Below are 25,962 nucleotides of genomic sequence, written 5' to 3' on the forward strand. Positions count from 1 at the left end.
CACCAAATTTCATGCTATTAGTAGTGGCAGTACAGGGTATTGCAGTAATTTTTCTACTGCAGCATTAGTTTGATTTACATTGGTCAAGTAACTGGGGTCAGTACATGACTTGCCTTCACATTTTCAGGCTGGTGTTTACATTAGGTTGATTTCACAGCTGCTTTCAGGGTTGCGTTTTCTTGCTTAGTTGGGGGAGCAGGAAATGGGAATCCCCGCAGCCGAACGGCTCCGTCTCTGGACGGAACTGAGTGAACACAGGTTGAACCCCATTGACTATGATCGGGTCCGTTCGGTTTCCGCTCAGCTGCTCGGCTTTTAGACAGAAGGAAAAGTGCTGCATGCAGCTTTTATTCTTCTAGTATTCTGAGCCGGATCTGCGGTGGAACCTCCGACCGAAGGCTCAATCGCAGATGTGAAACCCAGTACCTCCAGAAAAACAGTGAATATTTTATCTACCTTTATTCCACTCGCCTCTGCACTCTCCTCCCCACTGTTCTGTCTGTTTATGCAGGGACCGTAAAGTGGAGGGAGGAGAGGGCAAGTGGGTAAGCAACTATACTGGCTGCTCTACAACTTGACTCTCCCCACTGCTTGCCTGTTCATTCTACTGTCCATTTGACGAATGTGATTACGCTTGTTGAGTGGTCACGCTTTTACTAACTTGTCTGTCTATTTGGCCATTTACTTGACCAATTTAAACTAGGCTATTGTCTTATTTGTCTTATTCAAGTGACTGAAACAAAGCTGTAATACACTGTACCACCTCTACTTATAGTACGGTGCTCCACAGTTAAAACGGATCTCCATAGCACTATAAGCACTGAAAATGCTGTAGCACTTGTCCAAACAAAGTATCTGATTGCCGGGGGTGCTGAGAGCCGGCGGTTCCATTGAAGATAATGGTCTGCCGGCACCATGAATTGTTTTTCAGGAAAGAGCTTTACATATAGGCTCTTCCCTGAAAAACAAGAATTTTGGTGTAAAAAAAAATAAAAAGACTACAAAAAATACTTGCCTGTCTGCCGCTGCCGTGTCCCCGCGGGGATGAAGAACACATCTGTCGCATGCAGCAGATGTTTCCTTCGTACCCGTGGGGAAAAAGAATTCCCTGCTGCACCTGCCACATCTGTGACAGATGCAGCAAAGGAATTCTTCATTCCTGCGGGGAATAAAGAATTCCCTACCACAGCTGTCTGAAAAGTTTGAAAAATTTCTGCCTGTTCTATTTTTGTGCAATTCTGGTTCAAAAGTCACCCATTATTTTCTATGGGAGTATAAAACAAGGATCACAATTGTATACTTTGCAAATGTTTTTTAATAATCAAAATTGCACTTGCCTGTGTGAATACAGCCTCAGTGTAGACTTGAAGGGGAACTCCATATTCAGAATGCATACATGGCTGCTATCGTCCAAAAACAGTGCCACACCTGTGGACAGGTTGTGGGTGGTATTGCAGCTCCGTCCCATTCACTTCAATAGAGCTGAGCTGCAGTAACAGAAACAACCTGTGGACAGGTTGTGGGTGGTATTGCAGCTCCGTCCCATTCACTTCAATAGAGCTGAGCTGCAGTAACAGAAACAACCTGTGGACAGGGGTGACACTCTTTTCTAGAAGAAAACAGTCATGTTTCTCTAATCCTGGACAAACCCTTTTCCAGTTTTATGTAAAGGAAGTTTCTAATATATTTTGTTCTTTAATTTCTTGCTATTCTCACAATCTCTGCTTGCTGTCAGTGAATAGAACATTGCATTGTTTACATCCTTGCCTGATGATGTGCTGTTCACACAGGTGCAGGACTTGTTACAGTGTATCTCATCTCTCTTGAGTAACAAGCCGTGTATTTGTGTCAGTTGGACATGGAGGATGAGGTTCCCAGTCTCTGGATGTAAACAACAATGTTTCCATTTATTGACAACGAGCAGAGATCTTGAAAATGATGAGGAATTGAAACACAAAGTATATTAGAAAATGGCAGAACGTTTTCTGTATTTGAAATTGGAATATCCCGTAAAAATGGCAGAATATTGTAAAATGTGATTCAGAGTGGAGTCTTCCTTTATGAGATGCCAAGACTGGATCCCATCGAGAGGAGCTGGTGGGGGACATAGACAGTAGAGAATAGGCAAGAACACTATTGAGCATGCCCTGTCATTTAACTGTCCACCAATAGTTGTGAGTTATGAAATGTATTAGTTCAGTCCCACTGGTGTAACTATAGGGGATGCAGGGGATGTGGTTGCACCTGGGCCCAGGAGCCTTAGGGGGCCCATAAGGCCTCTCTTCTCCATATAGGGAGCCCAGTACTATGAATAAAGCATTATAGTTGGGGGCCCTGTTACAGGTTTTGTATTGGGGCCCAGGCGCTTCAAGTTATGCCTCTGCGTTAAGGGCTTTAGAGAAGTTTGGGGCCCCAAGATAAACTTTTGCACCCCGGCCCATGAGCCTTTATCTACGCCCCTACTCATTCCCCTTACATGCCTTCTAAAAGATAATGCACATATGGTTTGTTCGCCCCTGGAGACAAGTAGTATATAGTGTTCATTTCATCTTTGTGTTCTGTGATCCCACTACAGAACTGTTGTTAGTGGTATGTAATCCATACATGACAGTGCACTTGTATGTTGGTGGGAAATGGGCACAGACCTCATTCATTCAGGTTGCAATTAATATTTTCTTTATGGCTGATTATTTATTTCACATGAATGACATGCAGAGACAGGGTTATGCAATAGAAACACATTATTATCTCTAATCTCATAATGTTTAATGCTTGATTTAGGATGATGAGCCGGTGCCGGAGTGTTAGTATGAAAGGTGTCTGACCTTTAGCTACACAACCATTATTTAATTGGCAGGCAAACTATAAGCATTAGCATGCAGGAGAAGTAGGGCTCTATTGTGCACTGTGTCTTGTATTGTTCTGTCACCCAGTAGGACATAAGGCTTCTCTAGCATCTGATAAAGTGTTCAGATTGTAGTTGTGCTTTTGCATGACCTTGAGACCTGTTTTGCATGCACAGGCTAAAAAGAAAAAGAAAGAAGACGCAGCAAATGCCAAAATATTGGAGGCCGAGAAACGAATAAAGGTTAGTTTAGATAAGAGCATCATTTGCAACCGTTTTCTATCTGACTTGCTTTGGTTAGGGCAATTAGACTGATTGACATGCTTTTGCTAGAATCTAGAGCATGGGTGCACAAGGTCCCAGGGCCACACAGTCAAATTGTGCTACATGATAATACTTAAAACGAATGCCAGGTTTTTATCTATCACTGTAGATATTGTAGTGATTAGTTTCATATGTTTACAGCAGTAGGGCTCCATTTTTCGAACACTGAGCTCCAGATCTCTTACTTCCTTATAGCTGCAGCCATCAGTAAAGAAATTCTGTCTACCTTCAGCCACCACTAGGGGGAGCTTACTGCATACAGCTCATGTTGAGCTCAATAATAAACCAATATGCAGTAAGTCCCTCTAGTGGTAGCTGCACAGAATTTTGGACATAAAAATGAAACCATGTTCAAAGGTGCACAATTTACTTAAAGTGTATATATTTATGGCACTGTATACAAAGAGCAGGGCCCTAGGTCCCACTTTTACAGGGAAGAGGAGACTGTCCATGCACTGACAGTTTCCAATATTAGTAAGGATGTGCTGAAGGTCCTAGTGGATCCCAATGATTAAAAGGATTGTCCAGTTGTAAACTATTGATCGTCTGTCTTCAAGATAGGCCATCAATAGTAGATCGGCAGAGGTCTGCAATCTGGGTTTTCTGCTGATCAGCTGTTTTCCAGACTGGGGTGCTTCTGCACTGAGCTAATGCCTGTGGGAAACAGACAGCTCAGTTTTCACTGCAGTGGCCAGACTTGGTATTACACTCAAAGCTCTTATTCATTTCAAGCATGTAATACCGAGCCTGGCCACTGAAGTGGGAACAAAGCTACCTGTTTCCCGCAGAAATCAGCTCCATCCCTGAGTGCAGCAGCCTGGCAAACAGCTAGTTGGTGGAGGCCCCACGTGATGGATCCCTGCTAATCTACTCTTGATGGCTTAGTTTACAAATGGACAACCCCTTTAAGTATTTATGGCATATCCTATCAATCTTTCAGAAATTTTTATAGTAGGAAAAACTTTTTAATGTAGAAATGTTATAGTTTATTATAGGAGCATGACATTTTATTATCACACTGCCTTTATGTGAGGTGCAATGTGGCTGTGACACAAAATCAAAATCATGAAGGAATCAGAGACTGTTTATTGTACCAGCCAAAGAAATAATGGGGCTGCAGATGACAGACCTCATATTGTAGCCCCTGAATAAACACTACTGTATCTATCCCCCCTGCCTAAGGCCCGTGTCACAAGGGGGTATTTGCTCAGTGAATAGAACTCATTGATTTCAATGGGTTCATTCACATAATCGTATTTTGCACAAGCATTTCGTTTGCGCAAAAAAAACTAAGCATGCTTTTTTTTCATGTGCATTAGCCCACGAAAATAGGGCATATTGAATAACTTAATTTCCCATTTCAATGAATAGGCGCATTCTTGCATGATTTTTGGTGTGCGCAAATTCACACCATTTGCGTGCACAAAAAGTACAGTAAAACACACACATGTGCAAGCAAATACGCAACGCCCATTGTGCACATACGCATCACAAATGCACGCATAAATGCGCTTACACCTGTGTGACACCCGCCTAACCTTTCTCTTAGCTCTTGATCCCCTTCAGACACCTTCTGTTTCTTTGCTGTATGTCCTAATGCTTGATAATAAATAATAGTCCCAGTGATTGTAAATTGTACCCGTGCCCTGATCCCAGACTGCATTAAATGGCATCGAGGGCCCCAGGACTGCACTAATTACATTATTTATTTACCTGTGACTCATAATATGCAATTAATGTAGCTTTAATTGCAGTCCCGTGTATGCCAAAATGGCATGTCATATAATATAATCCAAATCACAAAACCGGTTCTTCTGTGTTGAGAAACCCGTGTCTCTAGAATGAAGCCCAGCTGCAGCCAAATCTGATCAGGATGAAGTGCATGGTAAAATCTGGTTTGGAATAGTTAGGTCTGTCTATACTGTATATGGACCCCATTGTATTCCCAATGGAATTGGACCACATTGATGAATGGTTGAGGTTCATGGATATGTACATTACCTGAATTTGCCTTTTAGTGAACACATTTTAAATTGGTAGAGAAGGCAAAAGGAGATTGTCCAGTCTTGTATTAGTAGAGCTTAAAGGGGATTTGCCATCAAGTCTTTACAATGCAATCTTAGGCCTCTTTGACACAGGCAATGCGTTTTCACATTGGCCGCATCGCGGGTGAAAATCGCATGAACGGAGAAAAGCCTTAATCAAGTCGTGGATAAAATTAGCGTTTTCTCGTCCATTCACACGACCTGGTGTGGCTTATATACACCGCAGCCTGAAATTCCATTGGTCGGCATAAATCCTCAGAATTACTTTTAATGCCTAAACAGAGGCACCTGTCATATTTTTGTAGCATTGAACGCTGCTAAACTCCCACCCCCTCCCTTTTTTGTCAGCTCCCATAGAAGCCTACGGGAGCAGCCAGCGTATTATATCCGGCAAAAGATAAGACAAGATCTATCTTTTCTGGCCGCGTATAAAATCATCTACCGTATTCGGTTGCCGGTGTCCGATCTTTCCCGGCGCAACAAGGCTAAAAATTGGCCATCTGAACGAATACATTACAAATCAATGCTTCAGTTGGGTATTTCCGTCAGCCCCTTTGAAATAAATGGAATGGTGGCCATGCATGCTCAGCTATCGTTCTATTCATTCTGACATCACTGTGGCGGGAGAAGCGACCCTACCTATCAGGCTTAGGGGGACATGGGGTTCCCGTTCTGGGGATTGGTAGGAGTCTCAGAGGTGAGATCCCCAACGATCAACAAATTGTTCCTTATCCTGTGGATAGGGAATAATTTGTGATCCGGGTACAACCCCTTTAACCCTTTGCAATCCAATTTTGGATTCAGGGTTTCCTAGGGGGCTTTCTCTTTCTGACATTATACAATTGTGCCGTCTGCTGGCTAGAGACAGTATTGCGGTATGAGACATGCTGGACGTCCCCGATAACATAGCGGCCAGTAATCTACAGTAACAATACCCAGCCGGACGTCTCCCGACATTGGAGCTATCTATACAGCCTTCAATCAGAATGTCTTCAGACGTCAGACAGTGGATTGGAAAGGGTTATTATACTTTTATGCTTCAGTTCCTCACCATCTGCAAGGTGCAAAGTGAAAATACAGACTGGTGAATTGAAGCAAATTTTCCCCAAATAAATCACAATCGTGTGGATGATTAAAATTTTATTTATTGAATTATCTTAAAAGCTGACAAGCAAACTACCTTTCAGGGCATTAAATCCCCTTCATCAGTTGAGCTGAGATAAAAGGTCACTGCCCACCAAACCCTCCAGACCGTACATGCCTGGCAAAGTGCCACTTGTCCACACCTGCCGGCACCCGGTTCACATTTTCACCCTGACATTTTATCCCAGATCAACTGATGAAGGGGTTTTAATACCCCGGAACATATTTTATATGCTGACTTCTATTATAATCCACGATTGTAGTTTATTTGCAGAAAGGTTGCACCAATTCACCAGTCTTTCACCAGTATCTTCACTTTGTACCAAGCACCATTCCCTGCTTCCGCAGGGCAACTTCTGATTGGGCAGCACCTCCGCTTAAAACAATGGGTTGTTTTTAGAGATGAGCGAACCTACTCGGCCACACCCCTTTTTCGCCCGAGCGTTGTGATTTTCGAGTACTTCCGTACTCGGGCGAAAAGATTCGGGGGGCGCCGTGGGTGAGTGGGGGGTTGCAGGGAAGAGGGAGAGAGAGAGGGCTCCGCCCTGTTCCCCACTGCTACCCCCCACTCCGCCACGCCCCCCGAATCTTTTCACCCGAGTACGGAAGTACTCGAAAATCGCGGTGCTCGATCGAGTAATTACTCGAAACGAGTATACTCGCTCATCTCTAGTTGTTTTCTTAACCAATTTAGTCCCAGTTATACTACGTGGGCATGTTATCTATCCAGATCCATCTGGTCTTGCTCCATCTTTTCTCCTCACTATCACTCACCATCTTATTGAATAGGAATATTCTTGCTCACATCCATATCCTGAAAACCAGTTCACACCTTATACTTCTCACAGCTGAGGTTTTGCTATAGTTTTATACAGTCTAGACAATCTTCATCCAGCAGCTACACAAATCTCTCTTGTTCTTCAACTTTACTACAAAGTGTCAGTGCAGGTAAAATGTATCAATTTCGAGTCCAGGTTGGTTCGCTCACAGAGGACTGTCTAGACTGAATACAATATGAGCAGGACTAGGTGCATATGAATTTACAGCCCCTGGGTGTAAGTAAAAACATTTCCATACCCTTATATAGCAAGTAAAAATGGTGTGAAAATGAATTAGAGTATGTTAGAAAGTTACCGAACTGTTAAACTGTATTTCAATAAACATGATAGAAAGGAAAACACATAAAACATGTCCTGCTGGGAGGTTGGACAGACTAGAAGAGCGCAGTTTATAACCGTAAAGGCAATATATACCAATATATTTACCATCTGCAGATGAATGGATGAAGCATGTGTGTATATAGAATGTAGAGTTTTCCAGTCTCTACAATTGCTATACATACAGCATTTACAGTATGTCTCATAGCCCTTCATATCGATTGCCCTCATGTTTACCTAATAGTTGCCCTGAATATTATTTTTACTGTTTTCTTTTACTCGGACTCACTTTCATGAACAGTTAACAGAAAAACAGATTGATTAAGGAACAGGAAGGGCAGACGCTCCAAATTTCTTATGTTTAACCATAATTTGGCTTTAACTTATGTTCTAAAGACATGAACAATGTAAAGCATCTGTACTTCTGTATATTTCAGAATATACAGAAGAGTATAATTATAGTCCAACTTTTGGCAAAGATTTTTCGGAATGGAATCCACATAAACCGGCAAATGCAATAGAGCTGAGTTTGTCATCAAACAGTTTTTATTTGCACTTTGAATGTTCTGTGCAATAAGATAAATCAGCAGATGTTTCTGCAGTCCTATAGAAAACCAAAGGTAATGTTCATTTTCCATACCATAACACATTGTGCCAGATGACCCACTCAGCTTTGTTACATCACTACAGCGGCAGTCTGCAATGGTCAGTGTAAGCTACTGCTCTGCTTTGCCATCTGCTGGCTAGCTAGGGTGAAGCAATGACTAAAATTGTAATTTTGCAATTATTCATTCAATCACAGTATAGCAGAAGAGGGGAAACGTTAAATAAGCAATTCACGGGGAAACCCCTAAACAAATAACCTTTACTAAATAAATATATTAAAAATTGGGCCAATAATTATGTACAAATGCTCTTCTGCGAGTGGCAGAGGACACACACTCAGTTGTCCAATACCAATTGCATATGATAGAGAAACAAGGGATTCAGAGAAGATAGCACTGGTCTGGTATAAAAAGTCAGATACATTGCCAGAACAGAATATTCACCCCAGCGCATTAATCTAAACTCCCAGTAAGGAAAAAGTGATGAAAATCTCCTTATGAAAAGATAGTCGAGTAAGTCCCTACCCAAAAAGTGAAAGACCCCGCTTAGATTCATCAATGATAGTATTCTGATAAATGTTACAGCTCAACGCCTTTCTCTAGTAGATAGTGTTAATCACCGGGAGCCTATAAAGCTACTATCTTTCACGTTCACATGTGTGTATTTGTTTATTTTATTTTAGTGACCCAATTTTTAATATATTTATTTAATAACGGTTATTTTTTAGGGGTTTCCCCAGTGAATTGTAATTATTCGTTACCCCGTTGTTAGGGGGTGCTTGTAGTCTTTCTCCATCAGTGCCAGTCTTACATTAGGTTGGATGGTACACTATGCAGAATTTTTTTTTCTGGCACCTCCATCATAAGAAAAAATAACAATATATATTGCATTGATAGGCTGTTTGTCTGTATTCTGCTTGTGCATAGAGCAGCAAAAAAGGAACATATCCACACTAAAAAAGTTTAGTGAATATATACTGCACTAGAACCAAACTCATGACATGGATACAGCACCAAAACAAAGCTCAGTCTGTAGAAATAATATCAAAACCAAGCTTATAGCATAAGAATAGTACCAGAAGCAAGATCATAACACACATAAATACAGCACCACAACAAAGCTCATAACAGCAGCAGGTTGGCAGCGGCACCTCAAAATATCAGAGGAGCGCCAGGATGAGGATGATTCATATAGCTCCACAAGATGCTGCAACTAAGGGAGAGATCATCTGGTTGGGCGGACATAAAGGAGCAACCGCCCCCAGCCTACATCCGCCTGGTGCTCCCCAGAAGCCGAAGTCTGGTGCCCTGTGTGACCACATGGGCCACACATATCTAAGGCCGGCTATGGTCTCCACTGTTTCTTGACTCTTCCAAAAGCATGTTTTTTTGTTTTTTTTCACTCTGCTTATCTAGTCAAGTATGCTAAAGTTAAGGCAGTTTGAAAACATGTTTTTCCTAAGCAATCCTAGTTGTTTGTCTATGGCTGTTCTCACACCTACTTTAGGGCTCATTTAAGCGTTTCCATCCCTCTGCTCTGTTTTTAAAACTGAAAAAAAAAGTATTTATTTTTTTCCCCATTGATTTTAATGGGGTTTAAAAAATGGAAAGCAATGGAGAGGCTTCTGTTTGCTTCTATTCCGTTAGGTTTCCATTATTTCGGATGGAAAAATAGCGCAGTCTGTAGCATTATTTTTCCATCCAAAAAAATGGATACCTGATGGAATAGAAGCAATTGGAAATTTTTTTTGTTTGCTTTCTGTGTTTTTTGTTGTTTTTTTTAAACCTCATTGAAGTAAATGGGGGGAAAAAACTAATCATTTTTTTTCTGTTTTATATCAGTTTCTCTCTTCCAAAAATGGAGAGAGTGGAAAGATGGAGACCTGAACCGAGCCCTAACGCAGGCGTGAAAGCAGCGTATTTAGTTATTTAGAATGGAAGACACAATTAATTCTGTATTCATTTAGTTATGGAGTTAAACATTTATATAATTGATTCTACTAATACAAAATATCTGTTTTCTTCCTAAAGGAGAAGGAAATGCGACGTCAGCAGGCCGTTCTCTTGAAGCACCAGGTCTGTACTTTTCTTATTTTAATCAGTGCTATGTTAAATTACATACATATGTTAATATTGTTAAAGTGTAGCAGTTACCCACATGTGATTGGAAGCTTCCATTTTGCAAGATAGCTTACTACTAGAGATGAGCGAGCGTACTCGCTAAGGCAAATTACTCGAGCGAGTAGTGCCTTATGCGAGTACCTTAAAAGATTCGGGTGCCGGCGGGGAAGAGCAGGGAGGAACGGGGGGGAGATCTCTCTCTCACTTTCTAGCCCCCGCTCCCCTCTGCTCACTCCCGCAACTCACCGCCTACCCCCTCCGGCACCCGAATCTTTTGAGACGAGCGGGCAAGTACTCGCATAAGGCACTACTCGCTCAAGTAGTTTGCCTTAGCGAGTACGCTCGCTCATCTCTAGTTACTACCCAAGTGATTACATAATTGGGTCACATGACTCTGTGGCTCCTATTACAGTAAAGGGAAACATTTCCCATTTAATCCAACCAGAAAATAGATTCTGTGATCTGATTGGATGCTTTGGATCTTTTAATGTTTTCTTTTGCACAAATTTTTTTAAAGGAGCCTTATTTCTTTCTCCCTGAAGGGTGTCACTAGCTCCCAGATACTAGTACCAAAACAGCATTTCTCTATATGTACCGGATGTATAATGTATTGCTACTCCTTTACCTACTTTCTAGTGGCAGTATAGTGGAATATCTCACAATAGGTAGAATAATTGCACCGTATTTCCTGCTTACGTATTACCTGCCTTGCTTTGGTTTTGGGTGCTTCTGGGGGTAATTTGACTTTTTTTTTCTTCACAAATGGTTATTTTGTAATCTGCATTTATTTCTGTTTCATAATGATGTGCCAACTCTTTCTACCAGGAGTTGGAGAGGCATAGACTAGATATGGTATGGGTATGTTTATTTTTGTACGTCTTAACACCGCATCGTGATTTTTTTATTTTTTTTTTGGTTGTGATATGGTTGTCCTAGCAATGCATAAAGTGTAGCACTGGCTGCTGTCATACGACATCTTCCCCTGCATGGCTTAACAGTGCAGTGCATTGCATACATCCGCTAATTAACCCAGGATAGACTAATACATGTCACACTGCTGATCTAAAGGCTGTATCTCCGTTAAGCTGACAGGATTATATTTAGCTGATTGTGCCCTTGCACATTTGCATAAAGAAAAAAAAAATAGAACATTTCCTTTCTAAATTCCGAGCTTGATATTACTAGCGATTCTTTGCACCAGATGTATTTATTGAGAGGCATACATACATTAAAAGGTGCAGCATCACTAACTTTATGCACTGCATCAAAGGAGCGTCAGTTGGATAATCCTTTTATTTTTACATTCATGCATGTTTATATTCTTCATGAACAGTCCTCATGTTTACATACACATAAAGAGCAATTCCCCAATGTTATTACGCACCTGCAGACATCAGCAGATACAGCCAGTGCAACGCAGCCATGTATTGCTATAATCTACAGGCTGTAGTCTGCTGACAGGTCTGCTGTGCAACCCTGGGGAATTTGAAAACTTCCTGCAGCCTCGTAAAATAGAACTGCAGCAGAAGGAAGCATTCATAGTCATAATGTTCTATTAGGGAATTGCCATCTATGCAGTTCCTTAGCATATTCTTTAATCTGACCTCAAGAGCAAGCTTTAATTTAGGCAAATAGACTCCTAGTTGGATAAGCCGTTAAAAACCATGCCGCAAATGGGCAGGTCACCTGCACTTTGTGGACTAAACTATTATACATAGCAAGAAAGGGTATTCTATTCTTTGAATGTCATTTAAAAGTTGAGTAACTTTGTAAAGACATTGCATATTTTATCTTGTACTGATCCGGATTTATTAACTGTAGTATATTCCAGAGCTGGATTCAGAATTCTGCAGGCTTCAGAGCTGAAATCATCTAGCATGTCGTACTGACTAAATGTCTAAGAAGAGGTTGTTCTAGGAAGTGTAGTTTTTTTTAGACTGAGAGTCTGTAGATCTGTCAAAAGACAAGCTTGCGGTCTGTTGTCATTGACAACCAGCAAAATTTGGAATGAAGCTCTAGACCAGTGATGGCGAACCTCTTAGAGATCGAGTGCCCAAACTGCAACCCAAAACGCACTTATTTATCACAAAGTGCCAACACGTCAGGGGGCGGGGCTTATAACGACGTATGATTTTACCCCTATCATTCTAAAAAGGACAGGGCTGCTTCAAAATAGACAGCGTGCAGATTTTGACTGCTTTTGGATGCGAAAATGCTGTGGAATTTGCTACAGAAACTTCCGCTGAGGACATTCTGCAGCATTTCCACCTCTTGTAAACATATCCCAGCAGTGATAGTGACCCCTCCAGAGCAACTCCAGTGATAATAGTGACCCCACCAGACCGGCCCCGGCGGTAATAGTGACACTGCACAGTGGCCCCCAGTAGTAATAGTGACTGCCAGATGCCTCCTCCCCTGCTCTTGTGGAGCCAAGTGGAGACATCGGGGGAGGGCAGGGGGAGGATCCCGGCTGCACACTGACGTCACAGTGTGCGCCTGGATCAGTGCCGCTAGCAGTGCTGAGTGAATGCCGACAGGGGAGCCGCAGCCGCCGCTGGTATTCACTAACATGGTGAGCGGCTGACGGCAGCACGTGCCAGCAGGAAGGGCTCTGCGTGCCACCTCTGGCACGCATGCCATAGGTTTGCCACCACTGCTCTAGACTATATTACAGGCTATAGCTGTTACTTCCAAGCTGGACTCCTAAAACGCCTCATAAGGATCAGACATAATAGTTGTCCAAAAGGACAGCTATACACTTTAGAAATCTCAGAGAACAAAATGAGTAATACATAACTAGAGGGGGAAAAGGGAAATATCCCTCTAACGTACTAATACAGCAAAAACCCTGCCTAAAGCAGGGTGATTATCCTGACGAGGGCGGCCCCACTTCTGGAACCTGGGGGTTTCCTAAGCTGTCCCTAGATGGATAAGGGGATGACAATGACCAGATGTTAATTGCAATATACACCATAGTATAGGAAGCAGAAGGAAGAATGACATCAGAGGGATGAGGACTGGATTAGGAATTCACTAACAGAGGAATAACTGCCACCCTCTGAAAGGAAGGGCTGGAATATATATTCCATAAGAGTGACTGAATGTCCATCTGGGGACAACACCTGCCCTCCAACAAGTCAGATCAAATATCAGATGGATGTAGACTGGTCGGTGTCCAGTGCCAAATGACAGCGCACATTCGCCACTGTCACATGGCTTGGGCTGAAGTCAACTTTTCTGTGTTGCGGACGTAACGCTGCGATATCAACATGGCCGGCATGCTGTGACAGTGACTTAGGATCAGTACAAGATAAGTAATGCAAGATATTTACAAAGTTATTCAGATTTTCATGTAGATTCTATCTATAAATAATCTGTAAAATGGTTTTTCGAGGTGGGCATAACCATAGAGGTGACGGCCCCCATTTCAGCCAATCTGTTCAGCCAGCATTTATGCTTTCTATCCTGTTAGTGAACTTACAACAGAACATCGTGCTGCAACTGACCATGAGTATACTTTGTGCAATTTATTTTTTTTTACACTGTCTTCATTTTTCATTGCTTTACTTTTACCGCTTATGATTGTGTACCCGCTTTCTAAACCTTGACTAAAACGTGCACAACTTGACCTTATGTGCCTTGTATTTATAGCATTCACTGTGACTAGTGTCAGTGCTAAATCTGCAGCTCTCAGCTTCATGTTCACTAAATGCCTTGTGTATTTTATTATTTTTCCAACGGCGAATGTGGCTTTCTGTATCTTATTCTGCCTTTATCTTGCTAGGAACGAGAGAGGAGAAGACAGCATATAATGCTTCTGAAGGCTGTAGAAGCTCGTAAAAAGGCAGAGGTAGGTGAAGGCAATGCAATCTAAGTTAAAGGGATATTCCTATTTTATAATGTTAGGGCACATCACTACAATTTTCCATAACATTATGATTGTGGGATCCAACCTCTGGAACCCTGACAATCGCAACAATGAAGGGACTATCACTTACCATCATGGGAATATCCCTTTAAGATGAGGATCCAAACAGGTCTGTACAGTTATTACAAACTTAATTAAAGGAATCATTGTTATTGATCGCAGCAGTGTAAGAGATGGTAAAATGTGCAATTACAACAGTAAGCAAAATACTAACTATCACCTGTCCGTCTGTGAGTGAGTGAGTTACATGCTTTGCCCCATATCACATGACGATGGCGTCATCACAGGTCCTTCATCCCTGTGCAGATTACAAACAGACTACATGCCCTACAAGCCCCACGGCCTCAGTTGCTGTGGCATGCTAACGACCACCTGTCTGTAAGTGAGTGACTGTGTGAGTTACATGTGAAGATGCCACTCTAAATACTAATGACCACCTGTCTGTAAATGAGTTACATGCAGCGCCTGACACCAGCTGTGTGCTTACAGAATCTGCTATCAGTCACCTGGGCTCTGAGCTCCGCCTCTGATCACATGACGGTGACATCATCACTTTCTTAAAAACCTGCAGAGTCAGACAGCAGCCGTGACTAAGACTGTGACTAAGCTCCCCATAGTTGCCCTATGACTTATCGCCTAACGCAGGAGCGATAGTTGTTCAGTGAATGGAGTGCAACGGAGAGCTCTTCCAGCCACTCGCCTCCATTCGTTGTGAACATGCAGTTGTTCAAAGATGAATGACTGTCTGTTTATACTGAGCAGAAACTAAGTGACCAGTGACTACTCAGCAATCTCTTGCCTCATACTCTGCTAGGTCCCATGTTTACACGGGACAACTATTACCAAAAATCGCTCGTTTGAACGATTTTTCGGCCAACCCGTGTCCCATATAAAGCCAAATCATCTAAGCAACTAGTAAACGAGTTCTCGCTCAGTGTAAACAGGCAATCGCTCATCTCTGAATGACTGCCTGTTCACAGTGAATGGAGGCTAGATGAGATCTCCAGAGCACTCTGCCTCCATTCACTGAGCAACTATTGCTCCTGTCTGAAAGCACAAGAGCGATAAGTCTTATGAAGACGGTTGGGCATTTATGCATTTGTCGGTCGTCCCATGTAAATCCACCCTAAGGTAGATGAGCTTGTTACACCCCCTGGCACTCAGAGTATTTGCCCTGCAAGACTGCCCTAGCCACTTTATGCACCTGGAGTAGTACTCGCAGTTCGCCATTATAAAGGCCAATCAATGGCATTACGGTTTACATGTACACTGTCATTTTTCCTATAGGAGAGAGAGCGTTTAAAACAAGAAAAGCAAGATGAGAAACGCCTGAATAAGGAACGTAAACTTGAACAACGCCGCTTAGAACTAGAGCTGGCCAAGGAGCTTAAGAAGCCAACTGAAGATATGTGCTTGGCTGACCAAAAGGTATGTGTATGTAGATCTTCTAGTACAGACCCTACACACCTGTAAACCATGTTTTACCAAGGGAGTCTGATCTCATTCAGATATTTGTAGCTTTTAGATGCCTTTCTATCACTAGACCGAGAGCTTTCTTGTTGCTTCTTTGGTTTTCGGTTGAGCAAGGGGAGAATTGGGTTGGGAGCGCCTACCTCTCTGCACTTCAGTAGTATCTTAAATCCACTAAGTGTTGCGAATTCACTAAAAATAAGGGGTTTTACATCTGGCTTCACCTATGAAAACAAAAACTTGCAGGAACTTGGATGTAATGAGGTCACTGCTGTTTTGCTATATACAGATGGTATATATCTAGCGTGACTATATCCTTCTAGACTAGTCAGTTTACCGCTTGTTTCAGTGTATGGGCATAATACTATTACTGTTTGTTTTCATGAAGATCTAGATATTTGTCTTTTTTGGCAATCTTAAGAGCATGAGAGGTCCCATCAAAATTAGGAAATATGTTACCTAAATGCCAACTTTACAGTTTAGTGCTTTTGCTTATGTTTTAACATGACTGGCAATTTGATTAAAAAGATGCTTTCTCACACTTCTTTTTCTTCTTTCAGCCCTTGCCAGATCTGCCACGTATCCCAGGTCTGGTCCTGTCTGGTAGCACATTCTCCAACTGTCTCATGGTGGTACAATTCCTACGTAACTTTGGAAAAGTTTTGGACTTTGACATCCACAATGATATCCCGTCTTTGAACATCTTTCAAGAAGGCTTATTAAATATAGAGGAAAGTCTGGGAGAGGTTCTAGATCTGCTAGTAAGGCTCCTGTCTGCAGCTGTGTGTGATCCTGGAGTTCCTCCAGGATATAAGGTAAATTTGCAGCTTTTTCAGCAATTAGATATTAATCATATGCGATTCCTAGACCAACATAGAAAATAGACATTGATATTAACCATTTCATCACCCTAGACCACCAATTTACTACTAAGTCACTCTAAGGCTGGATTCACACAGGGCGGATTTGCCGCGGTTCTGCCGCAGCAGATCCGCCCGCGGCAAAACCGCCCGCGGCCGCTAATCTCGGGATTAGCCAGCCATGTGGACGAGGTTTCTCAGAAACCTCGTCCACACGGGACGGCTAATCCGCTGCAGTAAATCCGTCTGAAACCGCAGCCGCGGTTTCAAAAGAAGCAGCATGTCTGTTTACTTTCGGTTTTTTGTTTATTTATGTTACGGCCGCGCTCTCCTCTATGGGAGAGCCGGCCGCAACGGAAAAGCATGTGGCCGGACCGCGGTTTAAGCGGCGGTTCTCCCGGCGGAAATCTTCCGGTTTTTGCTGCGGCCAAACCGCGAGATTTCCGACGAAAATACGCCCCATGTGAACCCAGCCTAAAATGTGTCTGACAGTCATCCTCATGACTATCGCTCTTGTGCTTTAACACAGGAGTAATAGTTGTTTAGTAAATGAAGGTGGAGCGTGACGGAGGTCTCTTCTACCCAACTGCCTCATCGAGCCCGAAGTCGCTCACTAGTCAATTTGTTTTCAGGGAGCTGAAACAAAGCAACTAGCAACTACTGAGTGATTCCTTGCTCAGTATCCTGTTGGCTCCTGTGCTTACACAAGACAACTATTGCTGGAAATTGCTTCTTTAAGCATTTTTTTTGTCCAAAAGTTGTCCTGTGTAAAGCCACCCTACAAGGATATTACAGATATGTAGTATTACTGACCCCTTAAACCACCCTATGAAGCAATGTAATACTTTACTTGTAGACAGTGAGTATAATTGGAGCTTTAGCTTGCCTGTGTGGTGTTCCCGGACAATGATTTCTGGAAGTATTCCTGAGCCCATACAGTGATTTACATTACAGAATCATGCCTGTTCTGAATGTAGCGACATCTGACGCCCTGTCTATTTTGAATCATTGCATCCTTTCTTTTATTTACATTTCTTTACATTTTACCCAGCATCACAACTTTTTGGGAATTTAGGCTTGTATGCCTGTACCAGCTTTTACCACCAATATTTTTTCATGACCAGACTTATACTATGCCAGTGAGCTATCAAAGTTCTTCATGATAGACCATTCATATTGGATTTGTATAGGAATTGTTAATCGCAGATTTATAGCTATATTATGTAATGTATTTGCTGTACTTTTACATGTTTTCTTTTTAAGGCTAAAACTGCTCTGGGAGAACATTTGATGAACATCGGCATCAATCGTGATAACGTGTCCGAGATCCTTCAGATCTTCATGGAAGCGCATTGTGGGCAGACTGCGCTGGCTGAAAGTCTTAAGACTAAATCCTTCCAAGCACATACCCCAGATGAAAAGGCATCAGTGTTTGCTTTTCTAGTAAATGAACTTGCCTGTAGTAAAAGTGTTGTTAGGTAAATATCCTTTCAGAATTAGATTCATTACATTGCATGGATTTATGGTCCGTTAAATATTAAATAATTTCTTTTTATTTTCAATTTTAGTGAAATTGACAAAAGTTTAGACCACATGTCCAATCTGAGGAGAGACAAGTGGATGGTCGAAGGGAAGCTTCGCAAGTAAGTTAAGGCCCATTTACACCAGCAGCTGATTGTTGAAACATCGCTCAAATGACAGTGACAGCTTTGAGCGATCATTTTGCATAAAGTATTAAGTAGCTACTCAGCTACTTAAAGGGGTTGTCCCGCGCCGAAACAGGTTTTTTTTTTTTTTAACCCCCCTCCCCCCCCCCCCCCCCCCGTTCGGCGCGAGACAACCCCGATGCAGGGGTTAAAAAAACAAACCGGAGAGTGCTTACCTGAATCCCGGCGGTCCGGCGTCTTCATACTCACCTGCTGAAGATGGCCGCCGGGGTCTGCTCCCTCCGTGGACCGCAGCTCTTCTGTGCGGTCCATTGCCGATTCCAGCCTCCTGATTGGCTGGAATCGGCACGTGACAGGGCGGAGCTACACGGAGCCGGCATTCTGCACGAGCGGCCCCATTGAAGACAGCAGAAGACCCGGACTGCGCAAGCGTGGCTAATTTGGCCATCGGAGGCCGAAAATTAGTCGGCACCATGGAGACGAGGACGCCAGCAACGGAGCAGGTAAGTATAAAACTTTTGATAACTTCTGTATGGCTCATAATTAATGCACAATGTACATTACAAAGTGCATTAATATGGCCATACAGAAGTGTATAGACCCACTTGCTTTCGCGGGACAACCCCTTTAAGTAACAATTATGTATGCAAATGAAGCCCTCACTGAATGCACTTAATAGCCTGAGGGCTATTATCCTTGCTCGGATCCTTTGTTCTCTAGGGGAAACAATGCTATCAGCACTCCCCGTGGAGAACTTCTGATAATAGCGAAGGATGATTTTTAGGCTAGACTGAATTTAACGATCAGCTTGCAGTCCCCGAACAGTGCACGATGGGCGCACATTTACACGCACTGATTATCGCTAAAACGATCGCCGATTAGCAATTTTTTTAGCGATCATCGGCTGGTGTAAATGTGCCTTTATTTTTGGTTTTATTACTAATTTATTTAATTAATTTTATTACTTATTGACTTTTTAAATTACGATAGTTTTGCGGTTTTCAGAGGAACATATGCAGGGACATTTTTGCATTGATATTACAGTTGCATGTCCCAGCATTACCATGGGTCTAATGACCTAAACTAGCTATATCATAAGGATTTTATGGTAGTAAATGGAAATTTTGGCAAGAAGGAAGAGCATTTTGCTGATAAGAATGATCAGAAAATGCATTTAAGATGGCCATATGTATTAGATGAATATTGGCCAATCATCTAATCAGTATGGCGGTGTCGAGCAGTCAGCTGAGAGCTGTCTAAAGTGTATGGCCATTTTTAACCAGACTGAAATGACTTGACAATCAGAAATATCATTAAAGTCATACTGCTGAGTTTGTAAAGCTCATAATCCTCACAGATTGTAAGAATGAAAAGGTCCCAACATTTATAGGTTTTTGTAACTACGATTCATTTTACTAGACTTCTGATTTGTACATACTCAGTATTGCTGGGGTCCAAACCAGTGGTCAACCACTGATATGGCTCAAATACATGATTATCAGTTTGTCATAGGAAAAACCTCTTTATGGGCTCGTCCCAAATTATTACATTTGTTTAACCAGCAGTGCAAAGTACATATCCTATGCACTTTCTTTTATGCACTTTCTACTTTGGTACTGAAATATAACTTTGGTGAAAGTCATTGAAAGAAACAACTTATTATCATTTTATTTCATCACTTCAAAGGCTTAGAATAATACATGCTAAGAAGACGGGAAAGCGAGACTCCATTGCTGGCCCCGAAGGAGGAGAGGAGCACCCCTCACTGGGCACCCCTACACCTGGCCGGAAACGCAGACGGAAGGGTGCAGATAGTGACTTTGATGATGATGATGAGGATGACACCGATGACCCAGCAGATGAAGACGACGAAGAAGATGAAGATAAAAAAGGGAAGAAATCTCAGAGTTGTGATGATGAGGTACACAGCAATTATGTGCATTGAGTCATTTCAGTTTGTGTAGTTATCTGGAATAATTGGAAATTATGCATTTATTTCCTCCACTATGCCATCAAAAATATAATAGATATTTATAGAATTTATACTGTTTGAAAGCCACTTGAGACAGTTCCTACCAGTAATTCACCTTGGAAACCCGATTTGGTACCTAGATATCCGTAAGAGTGTTAACCCTCCTACTGATTACCCCAGGCTTTGTTCATTCAAAATCCAAAGGACATTACAATTTTGGATGAACAGAACTCATTCTATTTGGTGTCATTTTAAAGCCAAGATTTTTTTTTATCCCACTTCCCCAAAACAGGAATAAAAATTGAATCAAAAAGCTGAATACACATCAAAATAGTACCAATAAAAAACGGCAAGTCTGCCCCCAAAAAACAAGCCCTATCAACGGAAAAATAAAAATGCTCTGGTCTTAGAATGTGGCACCAGAAAAAAACTTTATATAAAAAAAGTGCTTACCGTATATACTCGAGTATACGCCGAGTTTTTCAGCACTTTTTTTGTGCTGAAAAAGCCCCCTCAGCTTATACTCGAGTCAGGGAAGAGTTAAAAAAAACAACTCCATACTCCCCTCCCTGCCGGCGTCTGTGTTCCCGGCGGCGGTGCGGAAAGCTTCTTTAGAATTCTCCCCACTGTCATCTCCCTGCTTGGCTTTCAAATTCCCCGCCGTCAGCGCTGTGAAAGGAAGCTCTATGATTGGATCGAGCGCCGGCCAATCACAGCCGGTGCTCGATCATTCACAGCCCATCACAGTGCTGACGGCGGGGAATTACAGAGCCAAGCAGAGAGGACAGTGGGGAGGATTCTAGCAGATTGCCGCACCGCCGCTGGGAACACAGACGCCGGCTGGGAGGTGAGTATGGAGGTTTTTTTTCCCAGCATATACTCGTGTATAGCTCGGCTTATACTCAAGTCAATAAGTTTTACCATTTTTTGTTGTAAAAACTTATTGACTCAGCTTATACTCAGGTTGGCTAATACTCGAGTATATACGGTATATTGTGCAAAAATAGTAAAACATAATGAAACCTCTATAAATTTGGTGTTGTCACATGGTGAATGTCATTAAAATAAATCCCAAAAAACAATGGTGGAATTTCCTTTTTTACATTGTGCCCATCAAAAATTTTTAGTAAAACTTATTCAATACATTATATGTACTTAAAATTGGTTCCTATAAAAACTGGAACTCGTCCCACAAAATACAAGGCCTCATACAGCTGCATTGATGAAAAGGCGAAAAAGATATGACCTCTGGAACACAAGAGGGGAAATGGTTTACTAGATCTTGAGGTTAAAATTAGTTATGTCACTAAGACGTTAAAAATGGACTCAAGATGATTGAGTTCTGTGCCAAATACATATATTTATAAGACATAAATTCAAAATCTGCAATAAAGAAGTGACATTTCTGGGAGGGTTTTTCCCAATTTTAATGTGACTCTTAAGAGATTAAAAGGGGGTTTTCTACGGAAGCACAATTTTTTGAAAGTAGGTCAGAATGCTATAAGAACTTAAAAAATGTATACTCCCTTCACCCATACCCTCACGGCTCCCGTTCCACCAGTGAGCAGTCCCCTGCTGCTCTCTACTTCTGGCGGCAGCAGCAATAATGTCATCAACATCAGGGACATGTGACTGCTGCTGCCAATCGCAATTTCATGTCAGGACATCATCATTGCTGCCACTGCTGTTCGTGGACACCAGTAGGGGATTGGGCACTGGTGGAACAAGGGCAGCGGATAATTCGGCTGAAGTGAATATGTTGTCTTGAAAGTTTTTTTTTTCATTAGGACAAAATCCCATCCCCCAGCTAGGCCCTGCATAAAATAAAAAACAAGGGTATACTTATTTCTCCTGGAGTCCTGGGACGAAGCTGGATAGTTGGCACAGGTATTCGGTGGTGACTTCTGTTTAGTCAGACAGCAGAATCACTTGACTGCTGCTGCCAATCAGAGGCTGCAGTATCACCATCTGCGCTCCTGTGTCAGTGCTTATATTCTGGGTGCTATGCTGCCAAGAGTTTGGGGACTTGAAGCTGCGGCCTCTGATTGGCTGCAGTGGCCACATGCTTCCGCCGTCCGACTACCTGGAAGTCACCACAGAATACTGGCGGTAACTGTGACCTGCGTCCAGGAGAGGCAGGTATACCCTCATTTTCTATTTTATGAACTGTCAAGCCGAATGACAAAACTCCCCTTAAGGTTTTTACGACACTTTGACTTGCTTTTAAAAATTCATACTTTGCTGGATAACTGCTTTCACTTGAAGCTCCTGGACACCTATGCAAAATCTGTAACATGGAACATGGCCCCCAACTACCATGTGGCTACTACAATCAATGTTCTTTTAGAATGTGAAGTATCCAGTTCCACCTCACGCATACAGGCCATGCAGGTGGGGTAGGTGGAATGACCACTGGGATGTTGGTGGTATAGCTACACTGTTGATAGACAGTCCTCACCAGGGGAAGCTCCATATTGATTTCTGTTAGGGGCCCTCCTCTCCTCACCGTACACTCCTGAGAACACTTGTCACTTTTTTAGCTTTCTGACTTCATTATCTGGGGAAAAGTCCGGCTCTGCAGCTTGTCAGTCTTCCGAATTCTCCAGTGGTCCATTACTTTGCCACAAAGGGGTTTCTGCAAATGTAATTTCCTCTCCTTTTCTTGTTATACTTTGTTTCAATAACTATTAGGACGATGGTGATCAGACGGCTACTGTAGAGGAACTGGAGAAACAGATTGAAAAGCTGCTGAAGGTAATTAATGGATCTCATTGTCTTATTATATAAAATGTAACATTCCACGGCTTGACACTTTATAGGACTCCATACAGGCTGGTACTAGAGCGCTTCTTATAAATCCATATCGTGTTTTCACAGCAACAGAACCAGTACAGGAAGAAATTGTTTGAATCATCTCATTCCTTGCGCTGCATGATGTTTGGACAAGATCGGTATCGGCGTAGGTACTGGATTCTTCCACAGTGTGGCGGAATATTTGTGGAAGGCATGGAGAGTGGTGAAGGTGAGGGTCTAATCAGGAACTTAGTGTTTATAAACACAGACGGAGGGAATTTATGATGGCCGTGCATCGAATTTAGTTGTAAAAAAGTTGTATGTGTGCAAAAATATGTATTTTTTAATTTTTTTCCCTCCATCCTTGACACTATTCTAAATGTAGTGGAGACTTTGCAAGAGGGGCAGGGCACCAAGAGCTGGTACAAATCTATACCAGCTCATACCCCGCGTACATTTGTATCACGCATGCATGGACTGGCCGAAGATGTGCCGAATTTATTAAGAGGCATCTACTCCAGAAGGGGACTACACTAAGACCCGGTCTTGAGTAAATGTGCCCTGTGATGTGCTATTGTGATTTGTTAAAAAAAGGGTAATGCTATCTTTATGGGAGGTAAGGCTCTGTTCACATCATGTCTGAGCCTTCCGTCAGCCATGTACATTGGGAGTACTCCCTGACGTATACCTTAGGTGGAAGGCTTTGACATATGCCACTCTATGTTTCAGCATGTGTTTACCCCTCTATTTTCCATTTATATAGGGTCTCTTTGTGTTAACCCCTTCATAGGTCTAGAAGAAATGGCAAAAGAAAAGGAGAGGCAACGCCACATAGATAGTATCCAGATAAAAGAAGAAGTGATGGAGAGCTGTGACGAGAAGCCTAACTGTGTGAATGTTACTACTGGGGAACAGAAATGTCTCAAGGATAAAGACAACACCAATTTATTCCTCCAGAAACCTGGATCATTTTCTAAACTCAGCAAACTGCTAGAAGTAGCAAAAATGTCCCCTGAGTTGGAACTTGTAGCCCCAAAGCCAAGTGTTTCACCAAATGGCTGCCCTGTGCCTTTCCAGAATAATACTAGGAGCACACCCATCAACCTGCAGGCCAGCACGTCCCAAAGTAACCTTGAAAAGACAGACTTAAACCCATTCACTCCTGTAGTCAGTGGTTCTGGAAAGTTTTACAACTCTCCCATAATTCCCAATGAGCAGCTGCTGAAAACTCTTACCGACAAGAGCAGACAGTGGTTCAGTCTTCTTCCCCGAACACCCTGTGATGACACTTCAGTAACACATGTAGAGTATTCCACCTCATTAGCTTCTACCAGACAATCCCACCACACTTCTCAATCCCCTTCACCAGTGCCATCACCGGTCTTGAACTCCTCTACTATACAGAACAGTTTGGGACTCAGTCCATTTACAATATCTCCACTTCAGGTTAGTAGCTCACATTAAAATGTAGTTTCAAACTTTTCGAGATTTTCTACTTAAGTGTTTAAAAAAGTTGGAATAGACTATAAAGTGTGGCTTTGTAAAAGTTATTGCTAAGAAAGCTTCAGTTTAAAGTCTGCTAGCAAGAAATTAAAAGTTCTTTGACATGGGCCGATTTTAGGGCAAGCACCGATTGATAATATACCAGTTGATTGGCGCTCATTCAAAGGGCTTTAACACAAGCCGATGGAAACTGTAAGGATGCTATGGCAACATTTCTCTGCCGCAAAATGCAAGCAAAGAAATGCTGATTGAGGCCGGCACCTGGATTCCTCATAGAGATTGAATTGCAGAGTACAGGTGCTGACCGCAATCAGTGGAGCTCTGCCTGCGTTCTGTCAGCAAGAGATGTTTTGTGTAATAGCACCCTATGGGGGCTGAACAATTGTTAATATACTGCCAAAATTGGGTGTGTAAGAGGCATAAAAGGGGTGTCTGAACATTAACTATTGCATGGCCTGAGGGGACGGTGCATGATACTGGGATTCTCATTTGGATGTTTTCTAATCCCTGTTTTATGCTCTGCTACTTGGCCTTGTATTACACACTCACAACACAGTACGTTTACTGTGAAAGCCATTATTTTATATCTGTGCTATACTGTGGATTCTCTGACACTGCACTGACCAACTGGCGATTATAAGTAGTAAATGGAAGTATGAGCATTGAGCAACCTATAGCGTAAGGTGGATCTGACTCTAATTCTGAAGATTGCCAAGTTCAACCCACTTGGATATTCCATAAATGTTAAAGGGAACCAGTCACGTCCGATAAGCATCATAAATTAAGTTTTGGTACACATAGGACAGGGACCATGGAGTCCAGGAGTATACTTCTTGTACCTATCTGGCTCCCCGTTCCCACGCTGTCACCACTGGATGTTGGCATTGGGACTCCTTTATTCAATCAGTATGCAAACTCCCATAGAAAACAATGTGTTTGCATGTACTGACTGAAGTTAAAACTGTCACGCTGAATGACAGATCACTGACTTCCAGGGGTGATAGTGAGGGAGGGGGGATCCGGGTAAGTTTAAGAAGTACACCCACACATTCCACATTCTCTGTCTTGTGAGCACCAGGTTCACTTTAAAGATGGGAGTACTCCTTTAAGACTAGAAAGCAACAGGACCCAAGGGGAGAGCAAAACATCCTGAGCATACTGGGAGAGATTTACAATACTAAGCTAAATGCCCCAGAATCCTCAATCAATTTCAGCAAAAAAACTGGCGTGCATACTTGCTCCATATTTACTATGTGTTTTGTGGCTTAACTGGAAGGGGCATGGCTTTAAATGTGACGTGCAGAAATGGCACTAACATTTTGGCACAAAGTAAGTTGACCAATAGGTGGTATAACGTTAGACAAAAGTGTCTACAGATGTACCAAATTGATCATCATTGACTAACCACCGTGACAAATTTGGCACATCTGTCTAGTGTAATATTAGACTGTCTAAATGTTAGACGGATTTAGTGAATCTGCCTCATTGCACTATTTTACTACAGAGATGCAATGGAAGGAATTTATTAA

The 25,962-nt window shown here is 42.3% G+C and overlaps 1 protein-coding gene across 19 annotated transcripts in view; it reads left to right on the forward strand.

Annotated features, from left to right (window-relative positions):
- Positions 1–25,962, forward strand: part of BAZ2B (bromodomain adjacent to zinc finger domain 2B) — a 319,623-nt gene that overhangs the window by 278,717 nt on the left and 14,944 nt on the right. For 10 of the 19 annotated variants that reach the window (XM_066575975.1, XM_066575966.1, XM_066575965.1 and 7 more), the window contains 12 exons: positions 3,023–3,088; positions 10,151–10,195; positions 11,066–11,092; positions 14,025–14,090; positions 15,456–15,596; positions 16,199–16,453; positions 17,762–17,976; positions 18,067–18,141; positions 19,852–20,086; positions 22,829–22,891; positions 23,015–23,159; positions 23,721–24,376. In XM_066575975.1, coding sequence (XP_066432072.1) covers positions 3,023–3,088; positions 10,151–10,195; positions 11,066–11,092; positions 14,025–14,090; positions 15,456–15,596; positions 16,199–16,453; positions 17,762–17,976; positions 18,067–18,141; positions 19,852–20,086; positions 22,829–22,891; positions 23,015–23,159; positions 23,721–24,376 — 1,989 coding nt within the window. The remainder of the gene's footprint in view (positions 1–3,022; positions 3,089–10,150; positions 10,196–11,065; positions 11,093–14,024; positions 14,091–15,455; positions 15,597–16,198; positions 16,454–17,761; positions 17,977–18,066; positions 18,142–19,851; positions 20,087–22,828; positions 22,892–23,014; positions 23,160–23,720; positions 24,377–25,962) is intronic. The other 9 variants (XM_066575978.1, XM_066575971.1, XM_066575977.1 and 6 more) reach the window with 3 other exon arrangements.

This window comes from Eleutherodactylus coqui, chromosome 8 (genome assembly GCF_035609145.1).
Source record: "Eleutherodactylus coqui strain aEleCoq1 chromosome 8, aEleCoq1.hap1, whole genome shotgun sequence".
NCBI lineage: Eukaryota > Metazoa > Chordata > Amphibia > Anura > Eleutherodactylidae > Eleutherodactylus > Eleutherodactylus coqui.